Source organism: Cryptococcus neoformans, chromosome 9 (genome assembly GCF_000149245.1).
Source record: "Cryptococcus neoformans var. grubii H99 chromosome 9, complete sequence".
Lineage (NCBI taxonomy): Eukaryota > Fungi > Basidiomycota > Tremellomycetes > Tremellales > Cryptococcaceae > Cryptococcus > Cryptococcus neoformans.
Window position 1 is genome coordinate 488,393 of NC_026753.1, and position 24,108 is coordinate 512,500.

A 24,108-nucleotide genomic window follows, 5' to 3' on the forward strand; every position below is an offset into this window, starting at 1 on the left:
AAATGGTGTTGGATTTCTACAGCTTCTTTTATTCAATTATCGACGTTCTTTTTTCATTTCCATCTGTATACACTTTTTTTTTTTCTTCTCTTCCCCATTTGCACATCCACAATGGTTCTCAGAGTACACCCGCGCCCCTTCCTCCGCCCCTTATCTCTCCCACGACTCGCCGCCACTCGTTTCGCCCACTCTGCCCCGCAAGCACCCACACGCAACTGTCCCTCCTGTTCCCGCCCCGTCCCCCTCCCTCTATCCCCATGCCCTTCATGTTCCTCCATTCTCCCTCTGCCTTCAAACCTCTCCCACCACTCTATGCTCTACCTCTCCTCCCCCATCTCCAGCTCTGGATCACCAGCCGGTCCATTTGATATCCCGCAAGAACTATCCCATTTACCTTCCAATGGATATATCGTCGATAAAGCCGATCTGCGTTCAAATTGGGTACGGCGTCAGCGCGAATTACATCCAGACAAGTACACGACGAGGGGAGATGGCGTGGTAGATCTTGCGAGGGAGTTGAGTGGAAGGGTGAATGAGGCGTATGCTGTTTTGGGAGATGATTTGAGGAGGGCAGAGTATATCGTTCGTTTTTTTTCTTTTCTTCCAAACAAGCGAAATTTAATAATAACCACATGCGCATAGTTATCGGTGAATGCGCAAGGGACAGAAGAAACAGACAAGATTGACGATCCGATGCTTCTTGCTGAGATCCTCGAGGCGAGAGAAGAACTCGAAGAGGCAGAGACGCATGAAGAAATCGATCGTATACGGCAAGCCAACAAGGGTGCGTCTCTCACTCTTCTGATCGTTCATTATTGTCGTAGACGTAACGTTAAACTAATCGGGTGGTTATAGAGCACGTCGCGGGGATTGTTGGTTCCCTCGAACAAGCATTTTCCGGTACACCTCCAGACCTGGCTGAAGCCAAGCTGTTGGCAGTGCAGTTGAGGTACTGGATGAATTTGGAAAAAGCTGCAAAGGAGAAATCTGTATAAAGATTTGTTTACAATCTTTGTGCGCGCAATTATAGACTTTTGGAGATTACCTCAAGATGTAGCTCTAGTCATTTTTTATATAGAAAGCATCAATAGCGGAGAACGCGATGAAACATGTAAAACTGAAAAAAGCATGACTTGACATTCCCAAGCTAGTAGTATACGAAACGTGGTCCTAATTTCTTCCATGAGCCCTTTTACCCTACTCCCTCGTGACCCTGCTTTTTTATCCATCAAAACCCCAGTGAACCAAAAAGACTTGATCAAAGACTTTTTAGGAACGAGACTCGAAAAGTTGATTCTGGCTTTTACGGAGGAACGAAAACTTGGACTTGAGCCCCGGCTTCTCACCCTCCTCGCCTCGCCTCATCTCTCCTTGGCTCTGTCCCAGCACCTGACCAAGCTCCATCCGATGTCCTTCCGAGCTCGCCCTTCCCTCCACCATCCCCACATCCCTCCTGCCCCATCCTAATCCACTAGGCCACCCTTCTCCACCACCTGTCCAACGCTTACTCAGCCCACCCCATTTACCTTGAGCCATCGCCAACGCCTTCTTCTCCCCCTCTGTAGGCGCAAATGGACTCTCATACCCTCCCGCTCCCGAACTACCAATGCCCATATGGAGAGAGTCGTTGGATGCGGTCGTCGTAGGGTGCTGATAACCCAGATTGGTTATACCAGGAGGAAAGCCAGGGGCTGAAAAGGAAGATGTAGACTTGTTGGTGAGACTGTCGTTGGATAAGGTACCACTAAACCAACGGCGCGAGCCGGGTAAAGTCGGGAGACCAGGTATCAGGGGCGGGGTCGTACTGTGCGCCGGCGGAGCAAGACCATTGGGTCCTAAAGAAGGGGAAGTCGAGGATGGATAAGGAAGAAGAGAGTGACTTGCACTGCCACTAGGTCGTTTGATAGGTTCAATATGGGTTGTAGTAGGGTTGGGGAATGATGAATGATGAGGGGGAGCAGGTTGTTCAGGAGATGAGGCAGAGGAATTGGAAGAGTTGTCGGCGTGCACGCCTTGTTCTCCCAAATCAAGCTTGAGAGGGTCATCAAACGTCGAGGACTCTTCACCAGCTCCAACATACGGTGTCTCGCCCTCAAGGGAAGAAAAAAGGCCTTGAGGGAGGAGATTGGCGCTGAAAGACGAGGAGATTCCGCCATTCGGTGATCCCGGATCATGTCCATAGACATCCGATTCACTATCGCTCGCTGTGCTCCCCTGCTTCTTGCCCGCATTCACTCCACTCACCCTCCTGCTCACGCTAGCACTCCCAGGCCCAAAGTCTTCAAAGCCGGACATGTCTGTATACCTGAGTTCTTTCAAGTCCCTAGACGAAGAAGACGCAAAAGTACCCTTGGAGAGATGACCGAAACCAGTAGTAGAAACATGCGAGGTTGGACGAGCGGTATAATCGTAGCCGAGATGGGGCATACCAGCTTCTGCCATATAAGCAGCTGCCTGTGTAGCCCAGTGACTGTTGCCGCCATGAGCATGTTGGTAGCCATGCAAATAACCTTCTTGCGCGGCAACCTCGTAAGCCGCTGCCATCATCATCATTTCCTCTTCCGGGCCAATTTTTCGCGCCGCCTCGCCTGCTTCAATCACACCCTTTAGCTTTTCCTCCGCTTCCTTGACTCTGCCTTCCAACTCTTCATTCTTTGCTTCCACCGTTCCAATCTCTGCCTCCACATCCTTCATCTCTTGCTGTTTCCGTTCCACTTCTTGCCTAGCTCCCACAGCATGTCGATCCCCTTCCTCTTGTAATACTTTTACACTCTGTTGACTACCTCCTATTTGTTCCCGCGTACCCTTGACTGACCCTTCTGCGTTCTTGATTTTGTTCTCCAGCCCATCCCTTACGACCTCGACTGCCCGCAACTTCTTTTCCGCTTCACGGCGCGCACTCTCTGCCTGACGTTTCTGCTCTTCGAGGTTCTTTGTCCGCGCCTTGAGTTCCTGCCTCTCGGCATCGTCCTCCTTGCGACGAGTACGCAAGTCATCAAGCGTAGACTGCAAATGAGCATGCGCTTCGTGTACAGATTGATCGTGCGTGGAGAGCTGGTTTTGTAATTCTTGCACGACGTTTTGGGCAGCGGCAAGTTCGGCCTTTAGAGAGTTGATAAGGGGCGATGCAATTTCGGGGGCCGGAGATGACGGAGGTACAAGGTTGACTATAGACGGCGGCCGAGATGTTGGTGACGGTGGGCGAGAGTGAAGGAGGGGTACATCGGGTATGTTTGTAGACGAGTCAGATGTGCGAAGATGCTTGGCGGTGGCGGGAGAAAGAGACGCTTTGACTGGAGACGTCAGTCAGCTTCGTCATGCGGAAAGAGAAGGGTTACGGCTTACGATTGGGAGTAACGGGTTCCTCCTTGGGAGCTACCGAACGAATCTCAAATACACCAGGCTTATCCACTGATGTCCTCTTCCTGCTCTTCTCTTTCGCTCCTCTTGTCACTACTCTCCAAACCCACTCCACATACAACGGTATCAACATGACCTCGGTCCAGCTGCCCCATGTGCCTACCCATAACAAATGTCTCTCCTTTATACTGGCATTCTTTTTCGTTTGCCGATTGTCCGAGAGGTAAGCGGGCGATTGAAGTGGCGGAGTTATTGCTATTGAAAGCAAGAAAAATGACCGGTAGTATAGAGTTGGGGTCCTCAGTGAGATAGCGACGCGGTTGGCGAAACGTAACGGCGATATAGGCTGGAGTGTAGGCGTATCCGCTCCGGTAATAGGCAGAGAATTCTGCTTGTTTCCATGCTCGTCATTTGCTTCGTCTTCTGAACGCCGAAAGTCTGCCATGGCACTCCGAAAGGACAATTCAGTTAGGTGTGATCGAAAACAAGTTTCAGAGGGATTTGTAACGATCGCTTTTGCAAATTCAGTGATGCCCGTCGCTGCACAAGACAGTGTACTCACCACCGATTAGCAGAAAGACAAAGACGAGGAGCCACAAGATGATGCTCCTGTTGGTCTGGCTGGTGGGCTGCAGCAGGTGTGCCCATTGTTGGTCAGTATCTGGCGGGCGTATCTGCTGGCCGAGGAGAGCCAGGACTGCGTCCCTCATTCGCTCTGACAGTGAGCGGAGGGACATGGCGGGAGATGGGGGGAGGAATAGTGGACAGAAGAGATTTGTAGGAGAACGCTCGTAGTGCAAGAGGAAATAGAACAAGGTTTTAGTGCGAATCGTCTTTGCCACATTATATAACACCGCTATCCCCGACTACGTATACCTCGCCCCCCCTGTCCCACTCATACACCATACATCCACTCTCACAACACAAGAGGTAGGCATTTCCCCTTGCTGCCCAGCTTACGCCCAGATGCCAGGTCCCCTCTACCGTGATCCTTGGGCCGCCCGAGAGGCGTGGCGAAAGTCCCCCATCTTCAGCAACAAGGCCATGTTCCGGTGCGTATCTCTTTTGTTCTGTAATCGACATCTTTCTAATGATGATATAGGAGCATGTTCCCCGGTCTCGGCACTGCGATCGTTGCTTTCACCGCCTATGTTATCTACGACGACTTTTTCGCTGCCAAATCATCACATGGCCATGCCCACGGCAAGGAGCACCCAAAGACACTTGCGATGTAGGAATGGAAAGGAGATGTAACATTATTTGCATACGCTGTGTATGGTGTGTGCTGAGAGATACAACGGATGCTGGGCTGCAGATGCTGATGACAGAGACGATGGGATGGGATAACTTTGGCGCCAGCTGCGATGGTGCTGTGGCCCAGTGGTAATGCTCGCATTTGCGGAAAAGTGCAGAGGATAGGGGATAGCTCGATATTATTTATTGTTATTTTTATCGGGCCACGCCGCTGGGTATTATTTAATTATTGTTATTTTTATCGGAGAAGGCCACCCGATGTTATTATGTATGTTAATCGGGTGCGCCACTCGTCGGTATTATTTCCGCTCAAGGAGGCGCGCCAGTCCGTGTTATTTTTTACTATTCAAGAAGGCGCTCCATTCGCTGTTATTTTCCTTTCAAAAGGCGCGCCGCTTAGTGTTATTTATACCCATTGTTGCTTCCCGTTACCCTTGGCGTCAACAACTTTGTCACATGCCCTTCTCTCTTTCTGCGTCATCGGTGTCATTCATTTGTTTCTCTTGCTCTGCTCTCTTTCCCACTTCCTCTGTAAACCCGTACCCCGTACAATGCTCCTCCCAGTAATTACTCCTCTCCTTCTGGCGGCAGCCTCATATGCCCAGCAGTCGACTCCCAGAGTACTCGTCTATAGTGCTACAGCTCCAGACGGTTACCGCCACGATTCTATCCCAACTGCCATAGAGGTTCTTGGTCAGAATGCTGACAAGTATGGTGTCCAATTTGTCTTTTCCGAGTAAGCATCCCCTTATTGGCGTTGTTCGTGATTCACCATGCTCACACGAAAGCAGGGATATGCACATGTTCACCAATGAAACTTTGAGTGGTTTCGACGGTGTTATGTTCGTGTCCAACTCGGAAGAAGGTGTGCGACGCCCATTCACATGTGAATAGTATACTGATTTATTGCATTCAAGTGTTGGACGCACCTGGCAAGGCTGCTTTGCAGACATTCTTCCAGTCCGGAGGAGTTTACACCGGCGTGCACTCTGCTTCTACTTGTCTGACCGACGATCCCAACTATGGGCTGGCTTTGGGAGGTAAGTTCATGCCGTAAAGCGCACGTACGAATAATGCCTAACCGGCATATGCATAGCCTTCTTCGACTACCACCCTCCACTTCAAACTGCCGTACGTTTTTTATTTTATTTTTATTTATTATTTATTTTGGTTGTTTGTTTTCCCAGATATCAGTCAGTAGATACTAATGCGGATACCAGACATTTGAAAGGTTGAATACTACTCACCCCTCTGTGGCTAATGTACCTGATCGATGGACTTTCGTAAGTGCTGCACGTCATCGCTGGCGGCAAACGTTTATGAATGCCAATTGTAGCAAGAAGAAGTCTATTACTTTAGCTCGAATCCTCGAGACAACGGCGCTATCGTTGTCTTGACTGTTGACGAGTCAAGCTATGTCAGTACGTACAGCCGAATTCAACAACTTGCGGGGCATCAGATCTTGACTGACCTTTTGGTATAGACAACGGCAGTTCCACAGGTGATTACTCTCAAATCCATGGTTCGCCTCACCCAATCGCATGGTATATCGAGTCTCCTCTTTCTGCTCAGCCTTTCGCAGAGTCGGTTTCTAAAGCTGGCCGATCCTTTTACACTTCTTTGGGACACCTTAACTCCAGTAAGTTCTCCTCTTTAGTCATTTGAAGTGCGAGTTATCCAAATTGACTTATTTACCATTTCAGCATGGCAGGATCAGACCTTTATAGGTCACCTCATGGGAGGCTTGATGTGGGCTTTGGATGGAGCGTCAACTAAGGCTTACGGCGTCGGAGTCGTCGGGAACGCCACCGCTCCATCCGCAGATAAAAGCACTGCTGCTAGCGGCTCTTTCACAAGTGGCGGGTCAACCGCTGCGGCTACCTCTGCTATAACCGCCGCGGCCGCTTCTGGATCCAGCACCACGGAATCTAGTGGCGGTGAACAGGTATTACCCGGTGGCGTCCTGATGACGTTGAGTGTAGGTATCCTAGGGACCGTTTTGGGTATGGGTTTGGCGCTTTAGGGCGTCGATGGTAGGCAAATCCTTCTAGGGGGTGGTAACGGACACTGGCTTTGGTGATTTATATTCCGACATGTTGGGGCAACGGACAATAACTATAGTTCTTGATGTTTTATATTACGATAGGGCAACGGACAACGAATTGCATGTCGATGTTCTCATATGTATGTTTCTTGTATCCCCGTGGGGCAGGCAGATCTTATTGCGAAATGTCCCGATGTTTGCTTTTCTTTTTCCACAAACAGCGGAGTCTCTGGCATTAACACAGATTGGGTTATTATGCGGCTTGCAGAGGGCTTGGATTATCATGCAGCTTACCGGAGATTAAAAGTTATTTATACAGCTTGCTTGCCGGGGCAGTGCAACTCTATCATCATTGGGAGATCTAAACGTGAGATCCCAGCGAGGCTCGCAAAACATGGTTAGGCTCGGGCTAAGCTAATAATAAGGAATCGAGTGAGCATGGAAATACATATTGTGGAAATATGGGGCGAGACTTCCGTTATACAGCGCATATAGCAGAGACATAGTACATAATGGGAATCTGCACGTGATGATGAATTTTCGTAAAAACGTACTCTTCCACTTGCCTTCTGACCACTATTATCGCCACAGATACACCAGGCCTTCTCCAGTACCGTCGGCCACCCCTCCTATTACAGACTCATGCATTACGCATAATGCGATTTGTACAAAAGACACTCGAGCAAGAAGATGAGTTTGCTGAATATTTCTTGCTGTATTTTGCGTGATTTATCCAAGAAAGTGCGTTCTCTCGTCGTCGGCAGCACCTTGAAAACGTCTCTTGTATCATCTCATCTCTCGACATTCCTTGGAAAAAAACAGCCACCATGTCCCGTCTTCCCCGTCTCTCCACGCTCACGCGTGCCCTCCGCCGTATGCACACAGACGGCCGACAAATCGACCACAATGGCCCATCGACTCCTCCCCCACACCACCATCCCCCCGCCGACCCCTCTGCCCACGCTCCTCTTCCTCAACCTGTCATTACCGACGCTCCGCCTCTTGCCACCCCTGAACCTCGATCCACAAAAAAGGGAAAGCCCATATTCACTCGACCTGCCCGCCAAGTCACCGTTCATTTGCCCAGTGGTTACCCTGAACCAACAAAGTATCCTCCTCCCGCAGAGTATTATGAAGGTTTAGAAGAAAAGCGGAAAGAGCCCCACCCGCTCTGGCAATTCTTCCACGTACCCGTAAAGTCGCAAGGAAGACCGACAGATGTTTACCCGAATCAAGGGTTTGGCAGTTTGGAATCCCTCGCACCGGAAGATGCAAACTTGCATAGTGGTGAGTCTTCTTTTCTTTCCCGGTTGTTTCCGGATAGTAGGAATACAAGTACTGACAAGTTATAAAAGGTCGAGCTTGGACAGCAGCAGAATTGAGACAAAAGAGTTTCAAAGAACTCCACACTTTGTGGTACGTTCTTTTGCGGGAGAGGAATGTACTTGCTACACAGAGGGAAGAGCGACGGAGGTTGGGTATCGGATCAAGGGTGGATGGTGTTTTGAACGCCAAGCGTGGATTCCGAGTAAGTTTTTTTTTGAGTATCTATTTTGACAATCGATTGATCCAATCAGTGCCGAAAATCAATGGCGAGGATCAAGTACGTCCTCAACGAACGCCGTCTCGGTCTCATCGCTGCTGCCGGCCCTCATCTCCCCATCGATGCCCCTCACATCCCTTGGTCATCGTCTCCTACCACCGACCCTGCAGGAGCTACCGCTGCTATCCGAGGCGAACGTCCTGACTCTAAACGTATTGCCGAGCTTGAAGGTGCTGGTTTTGGTGGTAGCAGGCAATCAGAGTCGTTTATCGAGGATGAGGACGTTGCGGAGGAGGAGGTTGAGGCCAGGGATGAAGGTTTCGGAGGAGGCAAGGAAGCAGAGAAGTTTGTGGATGAGGTCGAAGTCAAGAATGGCAAGGTGGAGAAGAAGGAGTAGAATGGTGCATTGGATGCACCTTTTTGGTCACTGCTGTGATGGCAGACGGAAGCGCTGGATTTCTTTGGTCTCTACTTACATGACATTGAATTCATCCCCAATCACAGCCATAGTTTACAAATATAATGGGTCTTCAGATACAGTAATAATTACATAACCGTAGGATTTTCTACAAGAAAAAAAAAAACAGGTAACCCAGACCCCCGTCAAAACAATTATCCAAGCCATCCATTCAAGTCAGACTATCAAGCCGTGGTCCAGTCATATAGAGGAAAGAGGGTTGGGATCAAACTACTATGGATATATACCATGCGAGCACATTATCTTTTAGAGGGCCACTGCATCTTGGAAGTCATAGTTTTTGACTTTCCACGTCCGCCCGACTCCCGACTTCCCGCAGACTTCTCTCAGATTTCCGCTGACTTCCAGACTCTGATATCCTGCATACAATGTGACTATCATACTCATTCATACCAGCCAAACTTCCTTCAATGCATATGCATGCCATATCCTGTGACAGTCGCACACGATTTAATGTGGTATTTTGCGTGCAGCCAACAAAGGTGGAGGCAGACGACGTCACGCGCGGGCGAAAGACTACTGACGAGCATCGACGGACGATGGATGGATGAAGCACAACTCGACTCTTTATATACTCGCATCCTATACACCTTATAACGACATATCCTCATGTCCTCGAGCAATCACTCGAGTATATCACCTCCAAACAAGCCAGCATCTGTCAACGATACCCCCGAAGCTGGTCCCTCCGTCCAATCACCGCGGTCCCGCACTTCGTCCCTTTCCTCCATCTCCAGCTCAGCCTCTCGGAAGGGCAAAGAACGGGCCGCAGTGCCCAATGCGGATGACGGGTATAGTGAATTGAGCGAAACTGAAACTGAAAGTGGGGAGCAAAATAGTGAGGATGATAATGATGATGATGACGATGACGATGAGGAGAAAGAGGAGAGTCAAAGCTCTGAAAGAAGCGGACATGAGTCGGAGAATAAAGATGGGTCGAATACCAAGGCAAAGTCAAGTGAAGACGATGAAGAACAAATTGAAGATGATGGAGAAGAAGATAGTGAGGAATCGAGTGACGAAGAAGAGGAGGAACCGTGAGCCACAAGCCACACGATAAAGGTCCATGTCTAATCCTCTTATAAAGAGCACTCAAGTACAGCAGATTAAAAGGTCGGATACCAGAGATCTTGGCCAAAGACTCTGCATCTACCATATCTGTGTCATCAAGATCTGTTGTTAGTTTTGAAGATTATGATTTACGCTCCTACAGACTGACAAGTTGTACAGGCTCTAGGGACACACAACGGGATGGTTCATATCTTGAGTTATGAAGGCGTCAAAATCAACTCTTTCAGGCCGCACGCAGCGAGTGTGACATGTTTGCGTATGGACGAGAGCGATGACTTTGTTGCGACTTCCAGTGTAGAAGGTGGGCCGTCATTTCCGTCTTCTTTTGCCATGCGCAGGACTAAAATCGCGAACAGGCCGCGTCGTGATTCATTCTCTAAGCACACCGGAATCTTATGCTTTTGATTACAAGCGTCCCATGCGTGCCGTTGCCCTTGAACCAGATTTTGCGAAAAAGAAGTCTAGGGCATTCGTTTGCGGTGGTATGGCGGGCAATTTGATCTTACAAGAGAAGGGATGGATGGGGTACAAAGAGCAAATTCTCCATTCTGGAGAGGGACCTATTTGGGCGATAGAATGGAGACGGAACCTCATCGCTTGGGCTAATGATCTTGTAAGACCAAGAGTATATGCAACTGGATTCATGCTGACCGTCAATATAGGGAGTAAAAATCTACGATACTAACACCGGCCAGCGAATAGGTTACATCGATCGCGGTGCATCTGCGCCTCGTGCCGAGCTCTTTAAATGCACCCTTCAATGGAAAGATGATCAGACTCTTCTAATTGGCTGGGCGGATCACATCAAGATTGTTCGCGTCCGCTCCCGTCCTTCGAGTCAGGCCTCTGGAAACCTTGCTCCCTTGACAGTCGAGATGACGGCCATCTATCAAGTCGATTGCATGATCTCTGGCGTCGCGCCGTTTGGAGGCTCATACGTCATACTCGCATACGTCGCCCCCGACAGATATGAAAACGAGGCTACCGATGACCCTACTGAACAGCGTCGAAAGGCGGCAAACCGACCAGAACTGAGGATTATCGATAAAGGCGAAGAAACCAATGCTGACGCACTGAGTCTAGCCAATTATCACATGTATGGCTGCAATGACTATTCCCTCGTTAAGTCTCAGAAACCTCAAGAGGAAGCATTCTTGGTCATCAGTCCTGCCGATGTCATTGTGGTTAGACCAAGAGATGAGGCTGACCATATCGAATGGCTGGTGGAAAAAGAAAGATTCCAAGAGGCATTGGAAGCAGCCGAGGAGATGCAGAAGAAGCATGGCAGTGCATTGGACATGAAGGGAATTGGGTTGAAGTACATGCGACACCTCGTGAGCAAAGGTAGGCATAACTTTACCCAAGAGAATGGACTCTACGCTGATTAGCATTGCAGAGCAATTTGAACAAGCTGCAGGGCTTGCACCGAAGATCTTGGAACAGGATGTGGCGGCTTGGGAAAAATGGATAGACATTTTCGTGCAACATCAACAGCTACCTGTAGGCACTTCTGTCATTATACGTACTATATCATAGTGACTGATGATATTCTAGGCGATCATTCCATATATCCCGACGCAAAGGCCCAGGCTAGGAAGACGTGTGTACGAGATGGTGTTTACGCATCTTTTGATCAACGACAAACAGGCAAGCCCCAATTAATATGGAAGAATCGAACTAATACGTATAACAGGCTCTTCTAAAGGTCATCACATCTTGGCCCACAGAGATTTATGATCTGACAACATTGGTTGAAGCCATCCAGGGAGAGCTGCAGGCTTCTCATGACGACCCGCTTTTATTAGAGTGCTTGGGTGAATTGTATGTGGGAATTCTCAAGACTGGTTCTATACCGACATGGACTGACAACGTGCAACAGATATCTTATCAACCGCCTTCCTGCTAAAGCTCTCCCGTATTTCCTTCGTATTCGCAAACCCTATGTCTTTGATCTTATTAGAGAACACAATCTTTTCACCGCGGTTCGAGATCAGGCTCTTCAACTGGTTACTTTCGATCAAGAACGAAAGAAAGCCCAGGGCAAGGGGGAGAACCAAAGAGGCAAGAAGACGGATGATGCAGAGATGGTGAGTGTAGAGGGTGACAAAAGCAAGCACGGAGCCGCGATTCAATTACTCGTTGATCATGTCCACTCTATCCCTGTGAGTCAAATTTCTCACTAGCAGGTGTCATATTGACAAGCCTTTTATCTCAGATCGACAGAGTTGTGCGCCAACTTGAAACTAAGCCTCAGTATTTGTACATATATCTAGACGCCCTTTTGGATAAAGATCCACAATACTCTTTACCGTATAGCGACAGAATGGTAAATTATTCATTACCATATGGCTTGAGCACTTCAATTGACTTGATTAGGTTGAGCTCTACGCTGCGTATGATGTCGACAGATTGATGCCTTTCTTGCGTACAAGTAATTTCTACGACCTCGAAAAGGTGTGTCATCTCCATTATTATCGATGAACACTGCTCATCACCAGTCACTTTTAGGCCTATGATGTATGTAAAGAGCGCGACTATGTTCTAGAAATGGTTTTCCTCCTGGGCAGAATGGGTAACAATAAACGAGCCTTGATGCTTCTTATTGAGCGTCTTGGCGATGTCGAAAGGGTACGTACCTCGTTCATCTGCGGCTCAAATTTTGCACTGACGCAAAATTCCAGGCAATTGAGTTTGCTAAAGAGCAAGCCGATGAGGATCTTTGGGAAGACTTGTTGGCGTATTCGGAAAGTCGGCCAGACTTCATCCGTGCTCTTCTGGAGCACGTTGGCGCAGAGATCAACCCCATTCGACTCATTAGTCGCATTCGCAATGGCATGGAGATCCCTGGACTGAAACCGGCTTTGGTGAAAATCTTGCAAGCATCCAACCTTCAAGTCTCTTTGCTGGAGGGCTGTCAACATATTCTAAATGGAGACTGTGGGGGTCTGATGGGTCAGCTGAAAAAGGGTCAAACCAATGGTCTCAAAGCGTCATGTAGGTCGTTTCATCCGGCGTAGGTTGGATGTTGCTAAACCTGGAACAGCTACAAGCACTTGTGCAGTGTGTTCAAAACCCGCCTTTACGAACCCACCATCCCTTGTCTTGATTTACCTCTGTCGACATCTTGTCCATGCGGAATGCGTACTTCCTGAAGGGGTAGACCTACCAATACGGCAAGAAAATGCTTCAGTTGCGTATTTGCTGGCAGATGGAGGCCGTATGAGTGGCCATGGAGGAGCGGCGTGGAAGACAAGGAATTTGGGGGCCAGGTTGGGCTATGCAGCGGCGGTGAGGGTCCTAGTCAAGCAATGTCCGGCGTGCGAGCGAACAGGAACATTAGATAAGGGCACTTAGCCTAAAAGTTTGTATCGTTATGCATTTATAAAAGCTGTAGAATAAAATTCCCACGTTATTTTCAATCCCTGCTGTACAACCATTTCATGCCTCATACAATCCATGTTAACACGCCTGCTTTTGGAAACTCCAATTTTGCGGGAGCACTACCCTCTATCCTTCTGGTGAAAGACTACTGAACTCTTCTTTTCGATGTCTCTCGTTTGCATATTCGCTAGGATGCAACCCCGCATCACCTGACGCCTCCATCTTGTGTACCCTCAACGATGCCAGTCGTTGCAGACTGGCATCCCATCCCAACTTTGCACTCACATCCCTTCCCATCCCCTCCAACTTCTGCAAACCCGTATGTCTCATCTCTAGCCAAGCATTGGCGCCACTTCCAGTACAAAGCACAGATGATGCTATCAGTGTTAACCCCACCAGAAGCAACGCTAATGATATGAAGGACGAGCGGAGAGGACGATGTCCGGTTTGGGGCGACGGAAGATGTGTTGGGGGCAACAAATACTCCGTAGAGTATGAATGGCCGGTATGAGAACGCTGGCGCTTTGGTTTGCTTCGGGGCCGTTCACTAGACGACGAGGGGTAGAATTGGGTGGCAGAAGGAAGTAAAGCAATGTCTTCCGAAGAGTCAGATATCGGTGTGGAGGGAGTGATTATGACAGTGGGGAGCAGATGTTGACTAGAAGTAGCTGTCATGCTGTTGATCCAGCTGGATGGATCTAGAGAGAAGGGTAATGTGGCTTGATATTGTATAACAGTAGTGCACTGCTGGCTCGCGTTAAGCAATGGACAAGGGAGTGGCGAGTGTAAACGGGGGATTAAAAGGCAATCGCCGGCGACGAAGTAAATGGGTGATTCGGCTAGCGAGTGCGTTGCGGCCAGCGCTTATGGACTCGGATTGCTCTGTGCTCGTCGTAAAGACAGAATAGACGATTTTGAAGTAGCTAGGTGAGAGAGAGAATGAAGAAGAGAAAGAAATATTACTATCATCAGCAGATCAGGATAAATGCAGACGTGTGCGCAGTGAATTATTTCTCGGAGGCTTCCCGACGCGTCAAACCTAATGTTCAAACGCTAAAACGAAAAAAGGAAAACCACGTTGGTTGGGGCAATTGTATGCATGGTAGACGTGAGACTATGAAGATGGACAACACTTCTTCCTCAACTTTGCAAGATAGATGTGCCACATGCAAAGAACAAAGCGAATTCTCTTGCGGTGTGGTTTTCATTCGTGCGTAGCTCGAAGCGACGATATGGTTATCACTGCCGGAACCCCACGCAACATGCTTCCTTTCTTCCTACGGGCGGACCACTGCATTTGCTGCTTAATCGGCTAGCATAGCCTTGTCAAATACAGCCTGTAAAACTGCGAACGCTGTCGTCCATGCTTAGCGGCCTGATACCTTTATGTCGTCGCAATCCATTATATTTGCACCTTAAAACGCGTTGCTTCTATATAAACGTAGCTTCACTCTGTGACTGGGATTAGTATGGGCATTTCACTATGCTTATATAAAGTAGGCAATAGATGACGGTGGATGGTCAAAGGACTCACTTGTCCCGGACGATCTCCAACTCCGTCTCCTCATCGTCCGCGTCGCCTTTAGGCTTTCCACCACCGTACAGACGTGCCTCGCCCACAGCCGTCCAGGACGCGATATCCCACCGAGCCCAGCCCCATGTCTCCTTTATCTGTGAAGACAATTAGCGTCGGCATCTTCCTTCCTTCTCCAACCAGAGCAGATATCTGCACATGCGCTTACCTCTGGCTTCTTATGAGGGGCAACAACTATCAGCCAACGCGCTTTTCCACTCAATTCATAAAGCAGAGCAAACAATTCTGAGGGATTGGTCACTAGGTGAAGAGCGAAAGAGCAGATGATGATGTCCCAAATTGGCTCCGGGTTATTGTAGGGATCGCCAGACCTGGAGGAAGTCTCCGCACTTATAGGTGGCAGAAGGCCTTGAGCAAGATCCGTAAAAGATAAAGAATGGCAGAACCTAGAAGTACGTTCTTTGTAAGCAGGGGAAGTATACTACAAATGAAATATCAGCACCAATAATTCATGTTCACGCGGTTTTATTGGTGAAGAATCAAAAATACGTACAGGGTCTGTGGCAATAACGTCAATTTCGAAACCTTCGGGCAATCTGGGTGGAATCATGCTCCCGAACACTTGTTTTCTTTTGGAGTTGCCTTTGGCAGACGCTGTTGGTTTGCGAGGAACAACAGGGCGACGGACGTTGGGAGGGACAAATGCTTGTCGAGCTGGTGCAGATAAAGCAGTCGAGCGTAAGATGGCTAAGGGGTCGGGAACGGACAAGTTCGGTTGTGAAGCAGACGAAGTAGCCTCTGCAGAGGCGTTGGTTGAACCTGTTCTCACCCATTCAAGCAAGCATAGGGTCCCTTCCCCACTACAATCAATCTATTAGCTCATTCATGCACACTAGTCGGTGCAACTTACCTTCCAGCAGCCATATCGAGCACTTTCAAGTTTTTCTTGTCCCCCTTTTCCTCTTGAGAGAACATATCTCGTCCCTCTGCTTCCCACCATCGATTCATAAATGTCCATATAACCTATAATGCTTAGCACATAGCATTCTACCAGGAATCATAATCAACACGAGCTTGCACTCACTTTTTTAATACCAGAATAGAAAGGGTTGCGATATGTTGCTGCCACTTTTCGATAGTACTACAACTGAAGTCAATATAGTTTCCTGTAGACTTTAAAGGTATACGGCGTAGACTTTGAGGGTATACAGGCCCATAGTGACGATCAGATGTTCGTTCACAATGGAAAAATGGGGTCAACAAAAGTAAATAATGCTTACCTCGTCAACGCCATGTTCGTTGTAATTGTCACGCATGGCATGTGAGAGATTTCCATGTACCGCCTCCATCGCTCTCTATTTCTTCGTGTTGTCGGCCTTTTAGAATGCCAAAAGTTTGGTTCCTGTTTAAAAGTTCACGAAGGATCATACAATGTGATCATATACAGTAGCAATTTCATTTCGCACCGCCGACCATATAGCTGCTAACTTTTTATCGTGGGGGGGGGCCCTTTGCGAGATTTTATTTGGTTGCGGTTAATCGTAACTTCCGTCTGGCTGGAATTTCGAATTCAACAGCGTCCATCCATGGTCAGTGAAGAGACTGAGATCCGATCGTGAAGCATGGAGTACTGATACATTACGCAAGCCCAAAAAAGCATGAGTGATTACAATGATTAAAAATACGGTCTACACAGGCGCAGCTTCACTATAAACACCCCCATCTTGTAACGACTTCCGCCGCGGCCGTACGGATACTGATTACAACCCCATCGTGGGCAACTCCTTCTTCCTCCTGCCAATCAAATTCTTCACATCAATCATATTAGCCAGACAATCTGGAAATTCCTTTTGAATTTTCTCCAAGACCTTCCTAGTAGGTGTTCCCTTATTCACCTCCTTGTAGATTAACTCCTTGACTTGTGGAGTAATAGTCTTGTGTCGGACTTTAGGGTTGTCTTTGGGTAATATTGGTGGGTGATTATGAATGTTCACAAGATCAGACATGGGAACATAGTCCCACTTCTCCTTCTCATCGTGATATCGGTGCGGCTTGTAATTTTCATCCCGTATTGTCACCCTCCAGTTGCAACCGGTCTTGCCTGTTCTCTTTCCTCTTTGCCTTACTTCATCATGAGCAGGACCTCTGGTGCATCTGTATTTCCCTCCCTTGACACAAGCCATGGTGATGACATGGCGATATACATCAGAATGAGTGATGGTCACGTCAAAGTTGTTGGCGAGAGCGTAGGCTCGGATGGCCTCTTCCGCTTCTTCTCGAGAAAGCCAAGGACCATGGGGAGGGCTAGGGGCGACAAGGGTAGTTCCAGAATCAGGCGATGCGGAAGAAGAGGCCTGAACAAGGACAGAAAATGGTGGTTCAGCATTGGTAGAGGCGGCATGCACTAGAGTAGATGGACCAGCAACGGCGTTGTTGGAGGATTCGCCGGTTGGCGAGGGGCTTGCTATGTCGGCCAAAGCCTCAACAGCAGGAGAATCCACAGATGTGCTTTCTTGCGGCACAGGGTCACTGGCAGTGATAGCTGCTTGCAGAGTGGAAGGACCTTGGCCGTTGCTGCCGTTGTCAGATTCCTTTTCAACGGAAAGGGTAACTGCTTGGTCAACTACGGCCTCGTTCTCATCCATCAAGGCGGGATCGATGATAGGCTCTTCGGCGGCGGCGAGAGTGGGCACCGTCGCCGGCATGCTTGGAGACAGTCGCGTAAATCTGTGTGGAGGTTAGCAATGGCGCGTCAGACGTGGTGCCGCTTCATGGGCAACTCACGCCTTGATATGTGAAAATTTGATGTTTTCCCACAGCCGACAGACGTGGACAGTGGTATGAGATTATGAGGATACCAGGAAGGATGGACACAAAGGTACTGGCTGGGTTTTATATGCGTATTGTGGGCCGAATGTGTCCTTGCTGGAATAATAGCTGGTGGAAAGCGAAGAACGAGCACGGTTTGGGACACCCCACCAGAACTGAGGTGGCAAGGGAAGATAACTATTTTACGTAACACACACCTCGGGTCATATTTGGACGCGTCTGTTGCGAGTGTTTTTACTGGCTGGACGCGTCTTCTTCGCCTTGTTGTTCGACGTGCTCAATTTACAGTTCAGCTACTCAGCAATGTCCACTCCTATTGACCCTGTAAACCTGGAGCCTGTTCCTCCATTGAGGAATTCTTATGTCTTCCACTCGGCTCTTCCCGCTGCAGAGCGAACTTCGGGGGAGGGCTGGATCATGGGTATCGATGAAGCAGGTCGAGGTCGTGAGTCGGATACTTGCCTTCAATATGGAGTATACAAAGCTAACAAAGCTTCTGCTAGCTGTACTTGGTATGACAATTGGATAAATTGCCTGCCGCCGCTTGCTGATACTGCCTAGGACCGATGGTATATGCCGCAGCTTATTGCCCTTTGTCATTTAAATCTATCTTGGAGAGCATTGGCTTCGACGGTGAGCAAGATGGTACCTAGGAGACCGGGATATTGATGATCATCAGACTCTAAGGCGCTATCCGCTGAAACTCGGCAGACCCTCTGGAAGTCTTTTGACGTCCATCCTCCTTTGTGTTATTCTTCGTCAACTTTATCGCCTCAAGACATTTCATCCAACATGCTCCGTAAAGTTCCCATAAATCTCAATAGACAAGCAGAGGTAATCGACATCTTTTATAAAGCATAGAGCATCCCTGACAATGATGCTAGGATGCTACAGTGGACCTGATCCAAACAGCCTTAAATAGAGGCATCAACGTGACCGAGGCGAGTTTTTCCTGCTCTTTGGAGGCGTCTTGTTGGTTGACGATATCTCTCAAGTGTTACGTTGATGCCCTTGGCCCTGCCCCTCAATGGCAAGCCAGACTTACTGCGATATTCCCTACTATCAAATTTACGGTTTGCCCCAAAGCTGACAGTCTATTCAAAATCGTTGGTGCTGCATCGATTGTGGCCAAGGTCACAAGAGATAGATATGTCCATGGCTGGGTTGATCCTGAGGATGTCGTCCATGGGTTCGTCTCTTCCACCGATCGCAAACCCGGTGCTCACCTGCTTGAACAGAGCTACCGATATCAAGTCACAAGACGAAGAGGAAGTTATAAGAGGCAGCGGTTATCCATCCGATCCGAAGACCCAAGCATATCTTAAGGAATCCATAGATCCGGTTTTTGGCTACAAGGGCATTGTCAGATTTTCATGGGCAACTGTCAAAGTCCTCCTCGATAAACAAGGTGTGGAAAGCAAATGGTCAGCTTGAGTATCATACAATTGACTTTTGATTATGACTCTGACTTTCACATGCAGGATTGATGACACTACGCAACGCTCAGCAGCAAATTGGTTCTCGGCTGATGCGGATAACGAGCGGCCGAAGGTTTGGAGAGATCTGGGTGTTTCTTCTGTAGGCGAGCTTTGAGAAGACAGTAGACGGTGACAGGCATTGTTTCCAACACTTTGTACAATAGGCTATGCATACCATGATACACCAAAAACGCATCTAGACAACCTTTCCATCTCTCAACTTGCTCATCTCAAGTCGAACTTCTCGGTCCCAATGTTTGCTACCCAAAACACCAGCTTCCCACCAACTTGTTGTAAAAGGATTGACCAATTGAGGATCATCTAACTCTGGTCTGTACGCTCCATCCGCCATCCTCTCCTCAGTATCTAACAAGCCCTCAATCTTAGGTTCCTTGCTGACAAGGGATCGGGCAAATGCAATCGCTTGCTTGCCGGTACGGGGAGGGAAATGCAGAGCACATTCAGTAAGTCTCTTGGCAAACGCCGCAGAGCGATTAGCTGGCGATCGAGAGTGACGAGAGAAGAATGAAGCATTTAAACATCGGAAGAGGAGTGTGGATGTAGATAGGGTGTGGACAGCGCCGGAAGAGGATTTTGTGGAAGCTGGCAGGAAAGGGGGGTCCTCAATCCCAGTGTCAAGGCACAACGGTCGAAGAAGAGCGAAAAGCTGATTGATGAAGTCGGAAAGGTCAATGTTGAGCGCCTCTCCCTGACCTGAAAGAAGGTCAAAGGCCGTGGCGATAGCTAGTAACCTGTTTCGGATACGCTGACTGGCGCCAACGACATCCAATTGCTGGGATGATTCATCTTCGCTCTCCTCTTCTTGTTTGTTACTGGCATCGGCTAACTGCTGGTCTGCAATTATCTTGCGAAGTACAACAAGCAGGTCGCGGAAGAAGTCAATGTTAATGAAATGGGAGTAGGTGGAGATACCCTCCAGAGCCGCCGGCAAAAGAGGCGTACGTTTGGGATTCTTCAGGATGGAGAAATACAAGACAAAGAGGTTTTTGAGGGTTTCAGTCTGTACTTGGGCCCTTTCTTCCTTGTCAACCTCAGCCTCTGCTTCTGCCATTTCCTTCTGAACTTCCTTCATCTCCCTCTCCCGTTTTTTTTGATTCTTCGTCGCCCACTTCTTCCTCTTCTCTGATTTGAACTTCTTTCCCTTGATCTCATCCTTCTCTCTCTTACTCTTGTTGCCGCCCTTTGCATTCTTACCTCGTCGCATCTGGTCAAGTTCATCCTTGAGGCGAAGGTGAAGAAGACAGAAAAGAACATTAGGGTGAACTTGGAAATGGCGCTCTTTGATCATTCGCGCAATCAACCGGACAAGCGTTTGAGAATGCTGCCCCGAGACGTCTTCGCGGAATACGCGAATGAAAGTTTGAAGCACCAGATCAGAGTCACCGTCCCAGCTACGTCTGCCGAGTCGACCAACAAGGACACCCATGATGTTCTCGCTAAAATTGAAGTGGGTGACAGATGTCAAGAGCTCGCACATACATCTTAAGCTGATAGTAGCGAGATTCGTTTTGCCTTTTAAAAAACTATTAGAACCTGCCGACAGGCAACCATTGAAGACTTACTCTTGATCTCTGCCTCGAGCATCTTCAAATAGCCCTTGTAGCTTTTCACCAACATCTTTTCTCCTTCTCTCAATCTTTTCACTTCATCCCTAACCTTCTCAGCTTCCTCAAGTGCCGTCAGCTCACGAATTCTATAGCCTGGAATAAGATCTTTGTAAACGGCCAGTTGAGAGAGGAAAACTAGACCTCGAATAGAGGCCGGGACAGAAAGAGGTGGTTGCCCTTCTTCAAGCGCTGGGACGGTAGGGAGACCGAAGGAAGATAGTCTTGTAAGGACAGGGCTCTAAGATATCTCATTAGATATTGTTCCTATACTCCACAGTATGGACATACGATGTCAACAAGTTCTCCCCCCCCTAGGATTTCAGAACCCAATTGCGCCACTTGCTCCTTCGCAGCTTCCAGCCTCTGAGCATTCTTCCAACCCTTCTTGCCTACAATCTCTGCAATACCCATCCTTCCAAACTTTCCCTTCTGACTTGCCATCCTCATTGTCTGTGCTTCATCATCACTGTTCTCCTCTTCTTCTTCCACCTCATCTTCTTCTTCATCCCCACTTTCGAGCTTAATCGCTGCCTTCTTGGGCTGGGGGACCGCGATACGGGTTGAACCTTGAACCATTTGGATTTCACCAGTAGGAAGTTTAATGGGCAAACGGCCAACTTCGACAGAATCTTCCTGGGGCTCTTCTGGCTTAGCGGCCCACCTTGATCGTCCAACTAGTTCATACTCGGCTTCTTCCTCCTTCTTCTTGCGCTTTCTACGCTCGGGCTCGTCTTCGTCCTCGTCAGAGCTGAAGTCATCAAAGGCAGCAGTGACATCCTCGTCATCCTCACTTCCTGAAAACTCGTCCTCATCATCAGATCCCAGACTTCCATCGCCTTCCGAGCCAAAGTCAACATCTGATCCCATGTCCGACTGGAGATCCGAATCGAATTCAGGATCGGAATCGAATCCATCGCTTTCGTCAGAACCCGGTTGGCGTACTGAGGTTTTTGACTTTTGCTTTTTAGGTTGAGATATTATTTCTCGGGATTTGTTGAGTTCGTGTAGACGCTTTGTTTCCTTAACTGATCTATGAAGTTGTCAATGGCAATAATGGAACAGCAACAGTTAATAACCTACCGGGTCAAAGCAGTGGTATCTATTCCAGCCAAGAATTTCGCATTCTCCAGGCCTAAACCCTCCTCTTCACCGAGGTTTTCGAGCATGTCGCTATCCATCCCATCATCTTCATCACCAGATCCCGTGGCGTAAATACTCTTTGGCACTGGAATTGTTTTCTGGTCACGGAGCTTGACCTTCTTCGGTTGATCAGGCTTGCGCTTAGGCCGACCGTTCGCTTGAGTGCTGTCTTCTGCAGAAGCAGCTTTGGATTTTTTAGGGGCAGGGGGCTTGGAAGCCGGGGCCTTACGCTTTCCGAGTGCCTTCGCTCCAGGCTTGCCCATCTTTGTGAGTGTAGACGAGTGTAAACAATGGATGTATCTAGAAACGGCCCTTGTTCGTTGAAAATGTTCAGAAACCTCCACCTGACTTTTTGATTTGATTCCGTTGTAAGGCTCCATGTCGGTCACCGCCGCGTATATATGGCTGGTGAGAAGTGGTGCGCCATGGCAGTGTATTGCTTGTTGAAGCCTTCGTTCTTCATTTCTTTGAATTCTATATCCATCATCCATGCAGTAGTGCAGTAGTGCAGTAGCCAAAGAACCTTCCCTTAGACGCAGCTAGCCCAATATCCCAATATGTCCAAGGTCCCCAACAAACCTCCCAAGATAGAACCCTCGCACGTCTATCTCCAGATATCACATTCACCCTCTCAAATTCCCTCGACCTCTATGGAAAATCCACCTTGGCAGCTGAAATATGTTGGACAGGTGGGTGAATTAGAAGGAGAGGGTATATTTGAGGTGGTTCAACTAGATGGACAGCCAGTTAGAAGGGACCAAGGTCTTTGGACACAAAAAGAGAAAGTTCTGCTTGAGAAGGTGAAGAATGCTGCGGGTGTAAACAGCGTGAAGGTATTACCTGAAGTCAGACAAAGGAGCAAAAGGGAAGAGTTTTAGATGCCAAGAACATGCCTATATGTAAGGATGGGGAAGAAACTGCATAACTGTTGAGACAAAGCTGATATCGTACAACAGAGATTATGATTAAACGCGAAAACACTGTCGTCTAGGCGGGCCGTCTGGATTCTCCCAAACATACGTATGGCCCCCGAATTGCGGATGAGGTATCAATGTACGAGGAACAGTATATATATATATGTCGCCCATGCAGCTCATAAGGGCATGCTTGTAATTTCGTCTCGAACCGTCTGAGCTCGTTGGGCACGCTGCAGTTGCAGGGGAGCAGACTGTAAAGTTGACTACCCGTTAGTAATACGAGCATATTCTTTAAAAGGTATAACATACCTTGACCACTTCCGACAAGTTGGATGCTACAGTTTGGAAAGTTTCTCTGACCTCGTCGTGGCGAAGAGGTTTAGGTATTTCTTCTAGTTGTTTCACATCTACATTTGTTAGCTTGAACAGATCTAAAGGAACGTACCGTTTTCGTCTTCTAGATCATCGGGCAACCATTCTGCCTCTGTTCTTCTCATCTCTAAATCCACTTCCAGTCGATTAATGCTCTCTGGCATCTTTTTGCGCCTTTCAGCAATGCGGGTTTCATGATCAACCTTTTCGGTGTGAAGACCCCATATTTTACGATCGAGAACTTCGTCGAACCCTTCGGTAGCTAAAACATGTATAATTAGATTACAATGCAGATCCCAGTGGTTACAAGAATTGCTACGCACCTTGCACGAAATCCTCATAATTTTGGCCATTCACTTGCAAATTGTACTTGCTCATCTCAAATATCCTGTCTTGTATCTGACGTGGATATCCAAAGGTGAGCTCATTCAGGTAAGCCATTATCTACTCCACTCACTTGAGCTAGCCGAGCCTTCAACTCTCTCCTCATCGTCCTTGCTGCATCTCCATCCTTACCACCTGGCATGGTGGCTAATCGTGTCTCCATCACTTCCATCATCGCATCTGAGACATTTTTCTTCACTCGTAGCCAGTCTGGTTCACTGTCTATTACAATTCTTGAGAGGGGTAATTCGGCCATTGTAGATGATACTATTTAGCATGAGAATAAAGCAGGAAATCAACAACAAATTTCGTTAAAAGGTGTTGGATGCGTCTTCATGCGTGCTTCTTCGGGTTCGTCGCTGCTCACTGTTGTTTTGGCCGACGCGACAGGCAAGTGTTACGTAACATTTACATGGTTTGGCGCGCGACTGCCTGTCAGCTCGCTTTCTTGACTTTGCCATCCAGCAACCATTTCATCCTCAGACCTTGTTAATGGACACTCCAAAGCGCAATCGGCTGCTTACCCGCACCCAAAAAGATACAGAAAGAGCCAGTCGCTGGTGGAATGAAGGAATCAAGGCTTCAGCTTCCGCCTCATGCGATTTACCGTCTGTCCTCAACTCGCCCAGTAAACGGAATCATGCTATGGAAGAAGAAATCAAGCGTTTAAATGAAGAGGTCATAGCGGCAAAGGA

General features: G+C 48.3%; 14 protein-coding genes and 1 non-coding gene; 8 read left to right on the top strand and 7 right to left on the bottom strand.

Moving 5' to 3' along the window:
* The first annotated feature begins 38 nt into the window (after positions 1-38).
* On the top strand, positions 39-1,142 carry CNAG_04288 (Fe-S protein assembly co-chaperone HscB). XM_012196321.1 has 3 exons: positions 39-582; positions 643-784; positions 856-1,142. The coding sequence occupies exons 1-3, from the start codon at positions 112-114 to the stop codon at positions 993-995; spliced, it is 753 nt and encodes a 250-aa protein (XP_012051711.1). The 5' UTR covers positions 39-111; the 3' UTR covers positions 996-1,142.
* CNAG_04289 (hypothetical protein) lies at positions 1,058-4,148 on the bottom strand. XM_012196322.1 has 3 exons: positions 3,923-4,148; positions 3,346-3,873; positions 1,058-3,293 (listed from the first exon to the last, which is right to left on the bottom strand). Exons 1-3 carry the CDS (start codon positions 4,095-4,097, stop codon positions 1,270-1,272), a joined length of 2,727 nt encoding a protein of 908 aa, XP_012051712.1. The 5' UTR covers positions 4,098-4,148; the 3' UTR covers positions 1,058-1,269.
* Positions 4,149-4,262: 114 nt separating this feature from the next.
* Positions 4,263-4,955, top strand: CNAG_04290 (hypothetical protein). XM_012196323.1 has 4 exons: positions 4,263-4,290; positions 4,327-4,412; positions 4,463-4,638; positions 4,720-4,955. Exons 2-3 carry the CDS (start codon positions 4,327-4,329, stop codon positions 4,593-4,595), a joined length of 219 nt encoding a protein of 72 aa, XP_012051713.1. The 5' UTR covers positions 4,263-4,290; the 3' UTR covers positions 4,596-4,638; positions 4,720-4,955.
* A 102-nt stretch (positions 4,956-5,057) lies between these two features.
* CNAG_12841 lies at positions 5,058-7,074 on the bottom strand. XR_001046120.1 has 6 exons: positions 6,953-7,074; positions 6,310-6,887; positions 6,086-6,243; positions 5,862-6,011; positions 5,396-5,740; positions 5,058-5,341 (listed from the first exon to the last, which is right to left on the bottom strand). It is a non-coding gene; the product is annotated as a hypothetical RNA (non-coding RNA).
* On the top strand, positions 5,134-6,848 carry CNAG_04291 (glycosyl-hydrolase). XM_012196324.1 has 8 exons: positions 5,134-5,350; positions 5,406-5,479; positions 5,532-5,654; positions 5,711-5,745; positions 5,835-5,897; positions 5,951-6,035; positions 6,098-6,253; positions 6,318-6,848. The coding sequence occupies exons 1-8, from the start codon at positions 5,166-5,168 to the stop codon at positions 6,635-6,637; spliced, it is 1,041 nt and encodes a 346-aa protein (XP_012051714.1). The 5' UTR covers positions 5,134-5,165; the 3' UTR covers positions 6,638-6,848.
* A 381-nt stretch (positions 7,075-7,455) lies between the features above and the next one.
* Positions 7,456-9,115, top strand: CNAG_04292 (hypothetical protein). XM_012196325.1 has 3 exons: positions 7,456-7,945; positions 8,014-8,186; positions 8,236-9,115. The coding sequence occupies exons 1-3, from the start codon at positions 7,486-7,488 to the stop codon at positions 8,596-8,598; spliced, it is 996 nt and encodes a 331-aa protein (XP_012051715.1). The 5' UTR covers positions 7,456-7,485; the 3' UTR covers positions 8,599-9,115.
* Positions 9,116-9,170: 55 nt separating this feature from the next.
* On the top strand, positions 9,171-13,151 carry CNAG_04293 (vacuolar protein sorting 41). Its single transcript, XM_012196087.1, has 14 exons — positions 9,171-9,716; positions 9,767-9,857; positions 9,910-10,051; positions 10,107-10,363; positions 10,413-11,094; positions 11,147-11,250; positions 11,305-11,397; positions 11,444-11,571; positions 11,630-11,912; positions 11,966-12,076; positions 12,127-12,204; positions 12,259-12,378; positions 12,432-12,744; positions 12,794-13,151. Exons 1-14 carry the CDS (start codon positions 9,289-9,291, stop codon positions 13,102-13,104), a joined length of 3,141 nt encoding a protein of 1,046 aa, XP_012051477.1. The 5' UTR covers positions 9,171-9,288; the 3' UTR covers positions 13,105-13,151.
* CNAG_04294 (hypothetical protein) lies at positions 12,710-14,099 on the bottom strand. XM_012196326.1 has 1 exon: positions 12,710-14,099. The coding sequence occupies exon 1, from the start codon at positions 13,804-13,806 to the stop codon at positions 13,258-13,260; it is 549 nt and encodes a 182-aa protein (XP_012051716.1). The 5' UTR covers positions 13,807-14,099; the 3' UTR covers positions 12,710-13,257.
* A 114-nt stretch (positions 14,100-14,213) lies between these two features.
* On the bottom strand, positions 14,214-16,087 carry CNAG_04295 (hypothetical protein). Its single transcript, XM_012196088.1, has 7 exons — positions 15,946-16,087; positions 15,750-15,806; positions 15,576-15,688; positions 15,219-15,525; positions 14,874-15,146; positions 14,666-14,802; positions 14,214-14,583 (listed from the first exon to the last, which is right to left on the bottom strand). The coding sequence occupies exons 1-7, from the start codon at positions 16,012-16,014 to the stop codon at positions 14,547-14,549; spliced, it is 993 nt and encodes a 330-aa protein (XP_012051478.1). The 5' UTR covers positions 16,015-16,087; the 3' UTR covers positions 14,214-14,546.
* A 195-nt stretch (positions 16,088-16,282) lies between these two features.
* Positions 16,283-17,597, bottom strand: CNAG_04296 (hypothetical protein). XM_012196327.1 has 2 exons: positions 17,450-17,597; positions 16,283-17,392 (listed from the first exon to the last, which is right to left on the bottom strand). Exon 2 carries the CDS (start codon positions 17,368-17,370, stop codon positions 16,426-16,428), a length of 945 nt encoding a protein of 314 aa, XP_012051717.1. The 5' UTR covers positions 17,371-17,392; positions 17,450-17,597; the 3' UTR covers positions 16,283-16,425.
* On the top strand, positions 16,315-19,163 carry CNAG_04297. 2 transcript variants are annotated; one of them, XM_012196328.1, is made up of 9 exons: positions 16,315-16,540; positions 16,599-17,939; positions 17,998-18,006; positions 18,056-18,127; positions 18,174-18,328; positions 18,379-18,435; positions 18,490-18,683; positions 18,733-18,918; positions 18,976-19,163. In XM_012196328.1, exons 2-9 carry the CDS (start codon positions 17,798-17,800, stop codon positions 19,085-19,087), a joined length of 927 nt encoding a protein of 308 aa, XP_012051718.1. In that variant the 5' UTR covers positions 16,315-16,540; positions 16,599-17,797; the 3' UTR covers positions 19,088-19,163. The 2 variants fall into 2 exon arrangements, with proteins under 2 accessions (XP_012051718.1, XP_012051479.1); XM_012196089.1 differs by having other exon boundaries at positions 16,315-17,939.
* CNAG_04298 (nucleolar complex protein 3) lies at positions 19,122-22,030 on the bottom strand. XM_012196329.1 has 4 exons: positions 21,681-22,030; positions 20,889-21,630; positions 20,556-20,838; positions 19,122-20,505 (listed from the first exon to the last, which is right to left on the bottom strand). Exons 1-4 carry the CDS (start codon positions 22,001-22,003, stop codon positions 19,169-19,171), a joined length of 2,685 nt encoding a protein of 894 aa, XP_012051719.1. The 5' UTR covers positions 22,004-22,030; the 3' UTR covers positions 19,122-19,168.
* A 147-nt stretch (positions 22,031-22,177) lies between these two features.
* CNAG_04299 (hypothetical protein) lies at positions 22,178-23,016 on the top strand. XM_012196330.1 has 2 exons: positions 22,178-22,639; positions 22,697-23,016. The coding sequence occupies exon 1, from the start codon at positions 22,298-22,300 to the stop codon at positions 22,616-22,618; it is 321 nt and encodes a 106-aa protein (XP_012051720.1). The 5' UTR covers positions 22,178-22,297; the 3' UTR covers positions 22,619-22,639; positions 22,697-23,016.
* Positions 22,642-23,745, bottom strand: CNAG_04300 (hypothetical protein). XM_012196090.1 has 5 exons: positions 23,487-23,745; positions 23,353-23,428; positions 23,103-23,291; positions 22,967-23,064; positions 22,642-22,908 (listed from the first exon to the last, which is right to left on the bottom strand). The coding sequence occupies exons 1-5, from the start codon at positions 23,667-23,669 to the stop codon at positions 22,834-22,836; spliced, it is 621 nt and encodes a 206-aa protein (XP_012051480.1). The 5' UTR covers positions 23,670-23,745; the 3' UTR covers positions 22,642-22,833.
* Positions 23,746-23,879: 134 nt separating this feature from the next.
* CNAG_04301 overlaps positions 23,880-24,108 on the top strand; it is a 4,648-nt gene continuing 4,419 nt past the window's right edge. For both annotated transcript variants that reach the window (XM_012196091.1, XM_012196331.1), the window contains exon 1: positions 23,880-24,108. This exon is cut by the window's right edge and continues 333 nt beyond it. In XM_012196091.1, the coding sequence (XP_012051481.1) occupies positions 23,906-24,108 (203 nt within the window). In that variant the 5' untranslated portion in view covers positions 23,880-23,905.